Source organism: Chanos chanos, chromosome 3 (assembly GCF_902362185.1).
Source record: "Chanos chanos chromosome 3, fChaCha1.1, whole genome shotgun sequence".
NCBI lineage: Eukaryota > Metazoa > Chordata > Actinopteri > Gonorynchiformes > Chanidae > Chanos > Chanos chanos.
The window spans coordinates 56,930,826-56,945,825 of NC_044497.1; the positions used below are offsets into that span (position 1 = coordinate 56,930,826).

Here is a 15,000-nt window from a genome sequence, read left to right on the forward strand (position 1 = left end):
GGCATTCCGTGTCGCTGATGCCAGGTTTGGAATGTGGCCCTTTTATGAAACGCCATCATTCCCGGGCACGCTGGGAGGGCAGAGCGGCTTCATGAACTTTCCCAGCGACGTGCGGAGGAGAACTGCGCCTCCTCTGGTGGACGACGCCGTCCTGGAGTGCTCTCCTCGTCCCCTCCGTCCCAGCGCTCAGGACGGGCAGGAATGCACCATGGGGGTGTGGGGGTGGAGAACCAGTGAATGGACCAGTGAAGGATTGATGAGTGGGGTTGTCTTTCTGAAACTGCCCAAAGGGGGTCAGAGTGCATGACCTTTGCCCTAAAAAAAAGAAAAAAAAAGAAAGAACGGGAAAGGCCAGCACCAGTGAGGGGGGGGGGGGGGGTTTACGAGCTGTCGGAGGAAGTAGACCACCCTCAGCTCTTCTCAGCCCCCCATGGTTCAGTGCGATTGTCTGCACGGGTGTTACAGCACGGGTCTCAGCACCGACACTCTGCCTCAACCATTAACTCCCCCCCCCCCACACATACACACACTCACACACACACACACACACACTCACACACACACTCGCTCACAGTCACAACCACAGGCAATACCCCACAGTACAGAACAACAGGAGCGTCAGTGTGCTTGTGATAATGACCTGATTAAAGCTTGGTAAGGTGGAGGGTATAGTGAAGAAGATTAAAGAATTTCCCTGACAGGCTGTAGGTTTGTTCTGCGTTTGTTCTGCGTTTGTTCTATGTTTGTTCTGCGTTTGTTCTATGTTTGTTCTGCGTTTGTTCTGCGTTTGTTCTGCGTTTGTTCTATGTTTGTTCTGCGTTTGTTCTATGTTTGTTCTGCGCTTGTTCTGCGTTTGTTCTATGTTTGTTCTGCGTTTGTTCTGCGTTTGTTCTATGTTTGTTCTGCGTTTGTTCTGCGTTTGTTCTGCGTTTGTTCTATGTTTGTTCTGCGTTTGTTCTGCGTTTGTTCTGCGTTTGTTCTATGTTTGTTCTGCGTTTGTTCTATGTTTGTTCTGCGTTTGTTCTGCGTTTGTTCTGCGTTTGTTCTATGTTTGTTCTGTGTTTGTTCTATGTTTGTTCTGCGTTTGTTCTGCGTTTGTTCTGCGTTTGTTCTATGTTTGTTCTGCGTTTGTTCTATGTTTGTTCTGCGTTTGTTCTGCGTTTGTTCTATGTTTGTTCTGTGTTTGTTCTGCGTTTGTTCTGCATTTGTTCTGTGTTTGTTCTATGTTTGTTCTGCATTTGTTCTGCGTTTGTTCTATGTTTGTTCTATGTTTGTTCTGCGTTTGTTCTATGTTTGTTCTGCGTTTGTTCTATGTTTGTTCTGCGTTTGTTCTGCGTTTGTTCTGCGTTTGTTCTGTGTTTGTTCTGCGTTTGTTCTATGTTTGTTCTGCGTGTTTGATATACGCCTTTAACGTGGCCTCGTGTTTTCCTCTGTTCAGTTCTTCCCATGTGCACTTATGTTCTCGTCATCCACAACTCATCAACTCAGTGGCTTTACTTCCATAAACAACTTTTTCCACACTACGTTCATGATTCAGTTTGCACCAAAAATAAAAACACACAGACCAGAACTGACTGTGAATGCTTCTTTTTTTCTTTTTCTTTTTTGAAATTCTCTTTGGACAGAGTGTGAACGTACGAGTGGAAGACGTCCGAATCCGGGCCATATCGTCCCACCGCAAGCGTATCCCTATCAGCGAGGGTTTCGTGGAGGTGAAGGACGGGGGCAAGTGGAGGCAGATCTGTGACGAGGACTGGACGGAAATGAACAGCCGGGTCGTCTGTGGAATGTACGGCTTCCCCGGAGAGAAGGGATTCAAAACCAAAATTTACAAGTAAGCAAGTATCTCATTTTTCGTGATTTTGAAACCTATCCTTTTCGAGGACAGGAAGAAGTACAGCCTATAGACATGCAGACGTATAGTCAGCCACGTTTGCACAGATGAGCCGTGGAATTTGGCTGTAAGTATTCCAGAGCCTTTAATTTATTTGCTCCAGACCCATCAAATGTATGCTGGAACAAAGAGTCGAGTTTTTCTATAGAGGGAAAAAGACAGCGTGATGGAAACCATGGAGCTGCCGTGTATCAAAGCAGATGTTATGCGCCTGTTTCGGATTTTTTCTGATTGGCCCGAGATGTCGGCGTCACCGCTCTGTGACCTTATGCAAACACATATAGCATATTTTGGCTCCCCGTTACCACGGAAACGAACACAGTGAGAGATTTTAATGGTTTCTTTGCCTGCTCCCCCCCTAGCCCTCCTCTGCTCTCCGGTGACTCAGTACAGAGCCTTCCCTAGCATCAATTTTTCGGGCTGTTCCCATTTTTAAAGGAACGCTATGTGTCTCTGGATTTGATTTGCACGACTCAGCTGCGAGCGGAACAACATCTCTGAAATGTTTGCCTCAGTTCAGTTCGAAAATCTCCGCACAAGAGTGCCTGAATCCGCCACAGTACCAAACGCTTTTTTTGTTTTTGTTTTTTTTTTTCAAAATAGCAAAACACACACTTCATCATCTTTACTGCATCCATTCCTTTACTTAAGACCAGACAAAAACAGCAAAGAAAATATGGGAAACAAGAGTCAGATTTTTGGTGTATGTATTTTTTTAATTATAATTTTTAAAAAATGTGCTGTGTTTGTCTGGCCTCCAGTGTGTTAGGGCATAACTGCGTATTAAGGTGTGTGGTGTGTTCCTCCAGGTGTATCCTCAGCTGCGAGCAACCTAAATAACTCACACACACACACACACACACACACACAGAGTCTCTCTTTCTCCTGTTTCCTCCAACAGATTTTACTACTTGGAGGTATGTCTCTTGGCTGTGTGTTTTGGTGAACACCTTTAAAACATGGAATGGACAATGAGGCAAACAGGAGAAAGGGAAGCTCGTGTCCCTGGACAATCCTGGAAAAAACACAGCGAACAGAGAACGATTTTTTTTTCTTTGTTTTTTTCTTTTTTTGGATGCGTTTGTGAGAAGGAAACTGTTTTCATCATGGGTCTCTGTCTGTGTAACTTTGGGCCATGTCTGTTTTTCCCTTTATGAGCTAATCGTCCAAATCTGATGAATCGGAGTTTATTAGCTCTGATTAGGTCTGGGTTTAGTTACTGTTGAAGTGTTTTTCTCTCCAGAGCTCTCAGGACCACGACAGAAGCTTTCTGCTTTGGGTTTTACACTGTGGAAATCAGCTGATGTTTGACTGAAAAGTGTGAGAAGTGAGACTCAGCAAATACTCACCACGCAGAGTTTTCTTTGTGTGTGTGTGTGTGTGTGTGTGTGTGTGTGTGTGGCTTACGCATTTGGTCTTTTAGGAAACAAAAACACTCACATAGGCTTACATCCCTGTAATTAACATGGCGGCAGTGATGGGTCTTATTGAACTGGAATTGGGAATGATCGCCAGGGAACATTTGACAGGAGCCTCTGTAACCAAGACAGCTGAACTTGCAAATGTTTGAGGAGAATCAAGGGTTTGAAGGGATTTCGATGTGGAATGGACCAAGACCATTTCAAGTAGTTCAGCAGGACTTGTAATATTTGTGCACTGTGATTTTATGAGATCAGTACCCCGTGTTTTTTCCATTCGAGGCGTTAGTAGTCTCTTCCCCCCCTGCCAGCTATATGATTGGCTTCCACAACTGAGAGCTGCGCCTTATAAACAAATCGTTTTTTTTTTCTCCACCACCCAGAGTGGGTTAAATGAGGAGACTGAATTGATTCCAGACAGGCGGCTGGTGAAGCCAACGGGCAGTGCTGTTTGTCTGCAGCAGTATGAGGTTTCATGCTTCAAATATGAATCCTTTAAGCCATAATTACTACACACCTTCAGTTGATTAAGTGATCTGCTGCTCACAAAGAGCCGATATCTAAAGTCCCCTATGGCCCCCCCCCCCCCCCCCCCCAAACCTCTTAGCTGAGCAACTTTCTGTCCTCTGTGTTGGGCCTATGAGGCTAGAGCCATGGAAACTACATAGCGTTTGTAACGAGTGTTACTGATGCAATCATTCCGCCTGCGATCAGCCCTGTCTCTGTCCTGTTTTGTTTTTGTCTGAGAAAAGAGCCAATCGGTAGCCTTCAGTGATCAGGCATATCTTCTGATCTGTGCTGGCAATGACTTTGATTTAGGGTATGCTTCACCTCATTTGGAACAGGTACTTGATTTTGAGCCGTGATGAGGTTATCTGACTGTGATCTCTGTTCGTGGCATTGCGGTTCGTAGACGATGATCGTGAGGGGGCTGTTTTTCATTCTGACCCGGCGCTGTGTTTCCTCAGGATGCTGTCCATGCGCAGGAAGAAGAACTACTGGGGCTTCTCCGTGAACTGCACGGGGAACGAGGCTCACCTGTCCAACTGCAGACTGGGCAGAGCCATCGAGCTGAAGGGAAACGGTACCTGTGCTGGGGGAATGCCGGCGGTCGTCAGCTGCGTTCCCGGACGGGCCTTCGCCCCCTCGCACTCTGCCGGCTTCTTGAAGGCCTACAGACAGGAGGTAGGTGCCGTGTTCACGCCTTTGGTAGGCTGGGTGTAAGGGCTGGTCAGTGGTATAGGGGCGGGTTGTGTGGCTGTCATTCATCTCCTATTATATTTATAGTTCGGTCTGAGGTGCATATGGGTGCAAACGATGAGAGAACTATTTATTTATTTTTTTTACTAAATGATTGCATATGCCATAAGACTGATCTCTGCTTTTCCAGCTGTATGTTTTTTAGACACATTCTGAGGGGATTTGAACATTTAATCAATGTTTTTTTTTTTAATTCAAACGAAAGTTAGAAAAAATACAGTCAGTTTTGCACTGTAGATTTGTGTGTTTGTCTCAGATTGCAGCTGATTGGTTGAGACGGCAGCTGTTGATGGGACTGCTGATCCCCAGTGTTAAATCTAAAAGGGAAAAACATGTTTCATTCTGTTCCATTGTAAACAGCCCATTGGAAACACGGAGGAGCTTTCCTGTCAGCTGTGATGTGAGCATCTGTTTGGCTTTAGCTGAGTGGCACGTGTACTTCCATGCTTCGTCTGTTTGAGAGCTGTTCGAAATAGTTTACGGTACTGACGTTGGCAAAAGCAACTGTTGCCTAACAGGTTGAGGATTTCACTTTTACTCTCAAGACTGACAGACATGTGTGAGGTTGTTGGCACTCATTTTTCAGGAAGGCAGGAGTTTGAGGAATGTTTGTAGACGAGAGATTTCAGAACTGACATCCAGTCAGAACACCCCCCCTCTCTCTCTAAAAAAAAAAAAACCAATGGCACAATGACACAGCCAATTGGGCAACATTATGGTAATGCAGTATATACAATGGGAATAATTCGCCATCTGGGAGTTAAAAACACAGCTTACATCACATTTAAAGGATTTCATATGGAGGACAGAGTCCCCCCAAAGCCAAGCACGTAGCCTCTCTCCTGCTCTGAGTTAGATGTTTATGTGGTCTATGCATTCATCAGCCTGCCTGGCAGCGTGTGTCACCTGGATGCGGTCCAAAAGCGCCGAAACACTGGAGCTGAATAAACAGCTCCCTGATTTAGGAGTTCACTGCCCTGGAGGTTTACATTCCCATCTTAAGATCAGACAAGTTCGGTTCCAGTTACTCGCACAGCACAAAGGCTATCGATTTAAAGCACGCATACCATCTCACTCAACCACAACATGCAAATCAGAGAAATTCAGTCTGCAAGGGACAAAACTGAAGAGCCTGTTTGAAATTATGTCAAAGACTGTTTGAGATTACGTCAAATCTTTCATAACTGGGATTTCAACTGATGTTTTTTTCCCACAGAAACCTCTGCCTCCTTTAGAGACACAGCTACTAATACAGAAGGATATGATGAATGAAATGTCTGAAAAGATTCAGTTCTTTGTTTGTTCTTTTTGTTACTATTTTCCTGGGATTTTTTGTTACCCTGTTATCGCCCACCAGGGAGTGTTTGGTTCTTTGGTTCCCTGCCGTTTGCAGAACTGTTGTGCCATTGACGCTTGATGCTGTATCTCCTTCGCTACGTACAGACTCAGTCTTCGTATCTTCTCATTTGTCAGTGCAACGGAACACGCTTGGAATTCCAAGCTTTTTCCCTACAGCTGTGCAGGCGCCCCATCGATCGATCCCTGAACTTGGGACTTCGGCTTTGGGGCGCGGTTAAATTTATTGCTCCGCCCCGTGACCCCTTGACCTGCTAAAGCATCTGTTCAAATGTACCGGATTTTGGCTGTTGGGACGTTTGGGTCATTGAAAGGTGGCGACCTGTGACACTTAGTTCTTAACCCTCATGAACATTTTATTTTATTCTGTTTTAAATTTCCCAGCAACCTCTGGTGCGTCTTAGGGGAGGAGCAAACGTCGGCGAAGGGCGAGTGGAGGTGCTGAAGAATGGGGAGTGGGGCACTGTGTGTGACGATAACTGGAACCTGAAGGCGGCCACGGTGGTGTGTCGTGAGCTGGGTTTTGGCAGCGCCAAAGAGGCCCTGACTGGGGCTAGACTGGGACAAGGTCAGCCTCCCCCGTCTCTATTCACACACAAGTTCTAAATCCAGAGTAGACTCAGGTTGTTAGAAAACACACCTTTTAGAGTCTAAAACGCTGCTGGCCTGGTTGGACGCTCTGAGAATGTTTAGACTGAATAAGCTAAAGTTGTGACCCGAGAGGAAATCCTGCAGAGGCGTTCTGACGCTCCGGACGACAGCTGAGCGTTATCCCAGTGAGCGCAGACAGCAGTTTTTTCCCATACGGATCAAACCGGAGTAAAGGCATGTGCCCAATCCTGCCCAGTTCAGAACATCTGCCTGCCAAATGCTGGGAGCGAAAACCAACTGATCCCGCTTTAAATACGGAATGTTCTAAGGGTATCTCGCTCAAATGTCAGCGTGCATTTGTAAAAGGTCACATGACACTCTCCTTTAAGTGCCTATTTATCAGACAGATAGGGCAGCTGAGCTGCAGTCAAAAACACATGCGCAGCTTTTCCAATCTAAAGGCAAAACTAGAACAATAAATTAGTATTCAAACAGTTATGTGAAATTTGGGTGGAGAATTGGGCCCGGAGCCACGAGTCTTACGTGGTTCATTTACCTTTTGTATGTTTGTTAAAGTTAATAAAATCCTGACAGGACTGAGTATGCCGAAGCAAATACCAAACAAACATCACATGAACGTCTTATCGTCTTTATCAAAACTGCCGTTTATCCTGTTCATGAAGAGAGAAAGGTCACAAGGAAAGGACGCACCGAAGAGACGCACTTATCTGATTGTGAGGGCTACCCTTTCACTGGGAAAACAGATTTCAGGCCAAAAAAGAGCCACTTAAAGAAAAGAAAAGGAAAAACAAAACAAAACAGAGAGAAACCCCCCCCCCGCAAAATTCTCAGATAGTTAGGGTTCCAGCCAGTCACTGGTCACACAGAATCCCAAAAATTCTGCCGAAAATTCGGCCAAAAATGAAATCAGGGGGTGCTGTCCTGTTTTGATTTTGACTGTTGTGACATGTAAAGCCCTCTGAGACTGTAAACAGTGATAGTGGGCTCTAAATAAACTTGAAACTTGGCAGAAGTCTCATTCCACGTTTCTTGATCTGTCAACAATAAAACTTAACATTGCTTCACATTATTACTCTTTTTATTTTACATGCAAACTGCAGTCTGACAGGCTCATATTAATAGTGGAGAGACTGAAGTTGTGGGAGGCAAAGAAAAACCTCTAAATTTTCCCTAAAAAAGAGCGGTGAGGAGAATAATGTAAATCTTCGCAGACAGGAGAAACATCAGTCAGGCCTTATCTTTAGCTACAAACCTCCGCAGCCTAAACAGAATCCCAGCAGTCTTTGCAGCAGCCCAGGGAAGATGGGCCTGGTATGCAAGAGGAAATCTAACTCAATGACAGTGGAAAATCCATTATATACACATGGATTGCTTCATTCGATGAGAGGAGAAAAACAAAAACATTTCCGACGATCTTCTGTTTGCCCAAAAAACGGTCTGTGAGAGCAGCAGACAAAACTATCTGAACTCCTATAAACTTCCTTTACTTTTGATCTGCGTGAAAAATGACCGCTGTGTGGAAAAGTCAGGCCAGGTCAGTATAAATGTTTGAGCCGCTGTGTCTGAAGTCCTTTGAAAGATCATGAGGTACTTATGCTGTAAACCAAATGGACGCGGGCAAATGGAGAGAGTTAACCGGACTCCTGTGTTTTCTCTAGGCATGGGTCCCGTCCATATGAATGAAGTGGAATGTTCTGGGTTTGAGAAGTCCCTCACCGAATGTTTCTTTAACAAAGACGCTCTGGGCTGCAGCCACGAGGAGGACGCAGCTGTGAAATGTAACGTACCTGCCATGGGCTTCCAGAGCAGGGTGAGAGTCTGTCCTCCACCACACACGCCACGCCACACGCCACACGCCACCGCAAGACAACACCAGAACCCTCATATTCAGACCTGTGTATTCAGATTCTGGATATCAGAATCAGAATCAGGATCAGGATCAGGATCAGGATTAAGATCAGGATCAGAATCCTGTATTTGTCAAATGTAGCAACGATCAGGAATTGTCCTTGGCATATTGGTGCCCAGCAACATAGGAGAAGCACAGGAAAGGCAAGGACCACACACACACACACACACACACACGCACACACACACACACACATACACACGCACACATGTGCACACACACACAGACACACACATACACACACACACACAGTGCACAGCGACACACAGGACCAAATATTGGGCAGTATTGTTCTTGTTTGCTATCCTTCATTGTTACTTTTTATTTTTACTTATTTATTCATTTTTTTTTGCGTTTTTACAGTTGCGTCTGAGTGGAGGCCGGAACCCGTCTGAGGGCCGCGTGGAAGTTCTGGCAGAAAAGAACGGTTCTCTTGTGTGGGGAACTGTGTGCAGTGAGAACTGGGGTATTGTGGAAGCTATGGTGGTGTGTAAACAGCTGGGTCTTGGTTACGCCAGTCATGCCTTTCAGGTAAATCCACATATCATGTCATTTCATCTGCTGTGGAAACTGAATCAGCATTTACTGTGTCTCTGCAGAGAGCCTGTTACAGGTCACACCCCCTTTTTCTCTCAGGCTAATGACATGGAAAAAAGCCAGTTCACTTAAATTTTTTTTTTTGAACTTGGTCATAAAGGGATATTTCTGTTTAGCTAAAGGCAATCACAGTTTACAGCTATGGAATGCTGATGTGAGCTGAGGTCAGCCCGTCTCCGGTCAGACGGCTTCTGCTTCCACATTAACTGTGTTCTGGCGTAAGAAAACAGCATGGTCACTTTAAGAGAGGTTCTGCATGTTGCCTGCTCTTTGAAGATTAATTAGTCCACCTCCAACGAGAGAAGTGTGACTTTCACGTCACGCCAGTTAGATCTGATGTCACAGACCAGAAATAAACCATGGAATCTGCTTTAAAAGATTATTTTACAACACTGAAAACACGGACTGAATCCTCAGACGACGCACTGTTACACCTTTAGCCTGTTAACACCTCTTAAATTAAATTCTGAAATGTCATTTTCACAACCATATCATAACCCGAAAACAAGACAGTGCTGGTGACATGTGACATCTTTAATGCGTGACATCACACAGATGACAAAAGGCCTCTCTGCAGGATCGAGTGACATATTGTGTCTGGGTTTTTTTTTTTTTCATTAGCAGAGCAGTGATAGGGGAGAGGGTTGGGGAGATACCTCTGGCATCTGGTGACATAAAGCTGGAAACTATTTACAGATTATGGTATGGAAAAACCAGTCTGATGGGGGAGTTTTTATGAGTGGAAATTGAAACGGGCTGAAGGTTTTTTTTTTGCAGGGTAATGACACGATTAAGTATGATTATAATGATAGTTTAAAATACACCTCAGCTTTTAAGGGCCCGTTAATGGACATGCTGGACTAAATGGCCAAGTCTTCAATGCTACACAGTTCAAGCTCTCAGACTCCTGTGTGTGTGTGTGTGTGTGTGTGTGCGTGTGTGTGTGTATGTGTGTGTGTAGTGTGTGTGTAGTGTGTATGTGTGTGTGTGTGTGTGTGTATATGTATGTGTGTGTTGTGTGTGTGTGTTGTGTGTGTGTAGTGTGTAGTGTGTGTGTGTGTGTGTGTGTACCCAGATTCTACCGCAAACGTTCACAGGCATATTTTTTTTGGATTGGTTATGAAAATGCACATTAAATTGAACAGAGTAAACTCGGTCCCCGCGTAACCCTGGAAACGGGGTCTCTCTGCAGGAAGTTGTCGTACTGCTTGTTGTGTAAAAGTATCGCTGTGTTATCTGTCGTCCAATAAACAAAAGCACAGACATGACTCCAGATGGCGGAATATTCTGTCATTAAACATGATTCGCTTGGCAGCTTGGACTTAGGCCTGTTTCCACACAGCAATCTTGTAAGTGTTTCTCCAGGCAAGGCAAGATAGAAAGAGAAAGGGAGAGAGAGAAAGAGAGAGAAAGAAAGAGAGAGAGAGAAAGAGAGAGAGAAAGGGAGGGAGAGAGAGAGAGAGAGAGAGAGAGAGAGAGAAAAACAGAGAGAGAAAGAGAGAGAGAGAAAGGGAGGGAGAGAGAGAGAGAGAGAGAGAGAGAAAGGGAGGGGGGGGGGGGGGGGCGGAGAGAGAGAAAGGGAGGGAGAGAGAGAGAGAGAGAAGAGGGGGGAGGAGAACACATGGAAAATATGACAGTGGACTGTGTGTGCGCCCCCACGTCCTCTCCCCCTGTGTGGGACTCCCCAGAGCTTCCAGACCCAGTCATGCTGTGGTCGCAGCCTAACTCACTTCATATGGGGGTCCTGACTCAGCACCATGGAAACAGAGATTACAGCAGTACACTGTGGCTACCAATGGAAGTGGCCCAGACTGGAGAAGTAATATTATGTGTGCTTTTAACCCAGACACACACTCTTACCTACAGACACCTATTCACACGTGCCCATGTGCACACACACACACACGCACACACACACACACACACCCTCAAACACACAGACACCCTCAAACACAAACACACACACACAAACACACACACACACACACACACCCTCAAACACACAGACACACACACACACACACACACACACGCACACACACACACAGACACATGCACACCCTCAAACACAGACACACAGACACACACACACGCACACACACACACACACACACACACACACACACAGATACCTTAACAAGCTCTCTCGGTCTCAGACAAGGAAAATAAATATCATGACAATAAATCTGGTTATGCAATTGTTCGGCAGGAAGTCCAGACGAATACATAAGGAGCAGACTCATTCAGTGCATACATACACCAGTCCACTGCTCCCCTCTGGATAAAGATTTAAGATGCCTGTAGCTGACAAGAACCGCTTTAAAAACCCCCACAGTGAATCCCAGTGCTATTTCTGTTTTAAACAAAGTCAGGGACTGGTGATTTAGATATACTGTGAAATAAGTGGACAGTGGTGTAGATGCTGGAATAATGTGTTTTTTTGTGAGAAATTGCATGTGCTGTGTGTACTGTCATGTAACTAATGTCTTAAATGATTTTTTTTTGTTTCTTTTAAATGGTTAAATGTGTATTTTTTATTATTATTAAATTAAGATGCTTGAGCTGAAGGCAGATTTCCATTATATGAGTGTGATGGACAATAAGGAGGTTTTTTATTCTATTAAAGACCTGTAAGTGGTAAACCAGATGTCTCTGAAGCTGCTGAAGTAATAGTGAAAGTCATTGAGGAATGATTTTAAAATGAGATGGTGCCCTCTTGTGGTAAGAAAGTAGAGCTGCAACATGTGGAAGTGAGAGAGAGAGGAAACAGCATTGTGACTGAGTTGAAACGGGTCAGTCACCGAAGCTCTTCCATCATGTTGGCTCACCCTGCCCATCACACTGCCATGCCAACGGTGGTCATGGTAACCAACGGAGGTTACGGTAACACTGTGCCCATGTGTGTCAGTCCTGTGGGTGTGATGACCTGACTGGGTCCTGTGGTGTGTGTTACAGGAGACATGGTACTGGCCGGGGGACGTCAGTGCAGATGATGTGGTGATGAGTGGGGTCCGGTGTTCGGGCACAGAGATGACTTTGGCTCAGTGTCTGCACCACGGGAAACATCTCAGCTGTCCCAAGGGAGGGGGCCGATTCGCTGCTGGGGTGTCCTGTTCAGAGAGTAAGAGAAACCTTACACCCCCCCCCTCCTCACAGGGCTGTCCTGTTCAGCGAATAAGGGAGACTTAACCCCCCCCACCCACCTCTGCTGCTTCCACACTTGACCAGTACCGTTTTTATTCTATAAGGAACAGTATCTAATCTACATGTTGTTCTATCTATCTATCTATCTATCTATCTATCTATCTATCTATCTATCTATCTATCTATCTATCTATCTATCTATCTATCTATCATCTGTGTATTTGTACATATGTCTGTGTCTGTGTATGTATATAATTTTACATACATACACATAGCATTTCCACACCTTATGAACTGATATATGTTATTTCATTACCTGTTTTCCGTCCTCTCTGCGCGTTTAGTTAATCTTTAATGCACCGGAGCATTACGGGATTAATCTTTAATCCAGTGGATGGATATTCTGTGATTAGAGGCCCTGCTATGGTTTTATGGATTAATAACGACATAATGACACCTCCTCCCGTCTCCTCCACAGCGGCTCCCGACCTGGTGCTGAACGCTCAGTTGGTGGAGCAGACCACATACCTGGAGGACAGGCCCATGTATGCGCTGCAGTGTGCCCATGAGGAGAGCTGTCTCTCCAGCACGGCCAACAGCGCAGATCACTCATCCTACCGCCGCCTGCTCCGCTTCTCCTCACAAATCCACAACAACGGCCTGTCTGACTTCAGACCCAAAGCCTCACCCCACGCCTGGATCTGGCACGAGTGTCACAGGTAACTCACCCACCCCCTGACCCCTGACCCTGACTGACCTGAATCAGAGACCAATTAGACCAGGTAAACAGCACTGATTGACCAGCAGTGAAGACAGAGGCAGGACAACAACAACAACAACAACAACAATAAAGAGCAAAAAAAACCCAAACAATTGGGATGTTTTGAGTGTGTGCTTATATATTGTATATATATGTTTGTGTGTGTGTGTGTGTCTGTGTGTGTGTGTGTTTGTGTGTGTGTGCGTGCACGTGTGTGTGTGTGTGTGTATGTGTGTGTGTGTGTGTGTGTGTGTGTGCGCGCATGCGTGTGCGTGTGCGTGTGTGTGTGTGTGCAGGCATTATCACAGTATGGAAGTCTTCACACACTACGACCTGATGACTCTGAACGGGACCAAGGTGGCTGAAGGACACAAGGCGAGTTTCTGTCTGGAGGACACAGAGTGTGATGAGGGTAAGAGGTCGCGACCTTCAGCCCCAAACACATCCCCTTTCAAAAGACTGGGACACTTATAAAAGCACCTTCTGACAGAGAGCTCCCTCTGACACTGCTGTGTGTGGCTCCTCTGTGCGTCTCTGACAGGGGTCCGGAAGAGATTTGTGTGTGCTAACTTTGGAGAGCAGGGAATCAGCGTGGGCTGCTGGGACACGTACAGACATGACATCGACTGTCAGTGGATCGACGTGACAGACGTCAAACCGGGAGACTACGTGTTGCAGGTGCAGCCAGTCATTTCTTTCCTTCGGTTCAGATAAAAACAAACAAACAAACAAACAAAAAAACAACTTCACATTATATGCAGTGACACACAAACGCTGCTCTGTGAAACACATGTGTGCTGTTTCCTGGCGCCCTGTTATCTGCTCCTGTATAAACTGCTAGCGTGACTGAAAAACCGTCTGTGTCCGACCGACAGATTGTCATCAACCCGAACTACGAAGTGGCCGAGTCTGATTACACCAATAACGTCATGAAGTGTAACTGCCGCTATGACGGTTACCGGATATGGACGTATAACTGTCACACAGGTATGTTCCGTGTTATTGTGCTCATCCTCCCTAACGATTCAAACAGCTTTTCCAAACAGACTACAGTCACAGGTTTGATCTCTAACTGAAACTGAAACTAGTCTGGGCGGCACGGTGGCACAGTGGGTAGTGCTGTCGCCTCACAGCAAGAAGGTCTCGGGTTCGATTCTTAGGGTCCCAGGGTCCTTCCCAGGGTCCTTTCTGTGTGGAGTTTGCATGTTCTCCACATGTCTGCGTGGGTTTCCTCTAACAGTCCAAAGACATGCAGGTTAGGTGAATTGGAGACACTAGATTGCCCCCAGGTATGAATGTGTGTGTTTGTCTGTGTGTCTGCCCTGTGATGGACTGGCGACCTGTCCAGGGTGTTTCTCTGCCTTTGCCCTATGAGCTCTGGGATAGGCTCCAGCACCCCCTGCGACCCTAATTAGGATAAGTGGCTTAGATAATGAGTGAAACTGGTCTGTATACAATTCTCCTAGAATAGGTACAGTGTTCAGTGGCCCTCTGCTATGGTCCCGTTTCAGTCCCATCATGCATTGTCAGTGTAATGCACCTTCCCGTGGCTGTGATAATCTCAGATTAGGAAAAAAAAGGGACTGGTGAACCAGAATCTGACCCATTGTTTTACCAGGCTTTCATCTAATAGTTACTGGAATGGCTGGGCTCTGTTCTAATTCTCTCCCATGGCTCTTTCACCTTATGGCCCTCTCTGCTGCAGTGACTAAAATTCCAACAGAACTGAATGTGTTAAGGCAACATCAGAGAAAGATTACAGAAACAAAGCCTCCATACAAACTGATATTTATCCTACTCTTTGCAAGTCCAAGATTGTATTTAGAGGGGGAAATGAAGAGAATTGGAAGAGGGCCCAAATATTCAGTTATCTGAGAGACTTATGGTCTGGATCTTATGTGTGAAAGGGGCTTATCATGCTCTTGCTAAAATCAGGCCATTTGAACTGACAGACTGTTAGTGTTTAAACGACATTTGTGCAGCCCTGTGCAGTAGCAGGTCATTATGAATGAAGATGTAGAGAGTGATTGTGCAGTCTGAGTGGAATATT

At 45.6% G+C, this 15,000-nt stretch overlaps 1 protein-coding gene across 1 annotated transcript in view; it reads left to right on the forward strand.

Moving 5' to 3' along the window:
• loxl2a (lysyl oxidase-like 2a) overlaps nt 1–15,000 on the forward strand; it is a 25,675-nt gene that overhangs the window by 10,394 nt on the left and 281 nt on the right. The window contains exons 4-13 of the mRNA XM_030770170.1: nt 1,626–1,834; nt 4,281–4,497; nt 6,313–6,496; nt 8,199–8,350; nt 8,813–8,980; nt 12,002–12,167; nt 12,669–12,909; nt 13,247–13,362; nt 13,492–13,628; nt 13,826–13,937. Of these exons, the coding sequence (XP_030626030.1) occupies nt 1,626–1,834; nt 4,281–4,497; nt 6,313–6,496; nt 8,199–8,350; nt 8,813–8,980; nt 12,002–12,167; nt 12,669–12,909; nt 13,247–13,362; nt 13,492–13,628; nt 13,826–13,937 (1,702 nt within the window). The remainder of the gene's footprint in view (nt 1–1,625; nt 1,835–4,280; nt 4,498–6,312; nt 6,497–8,198; nt 8,351–8,812; nt 8,981–12,001; nt 12,168–12,668; nt 12,910–13,246; nt 13,363–13,491; nt 13,629–13,825; nt 13,938–15,000) is intronic.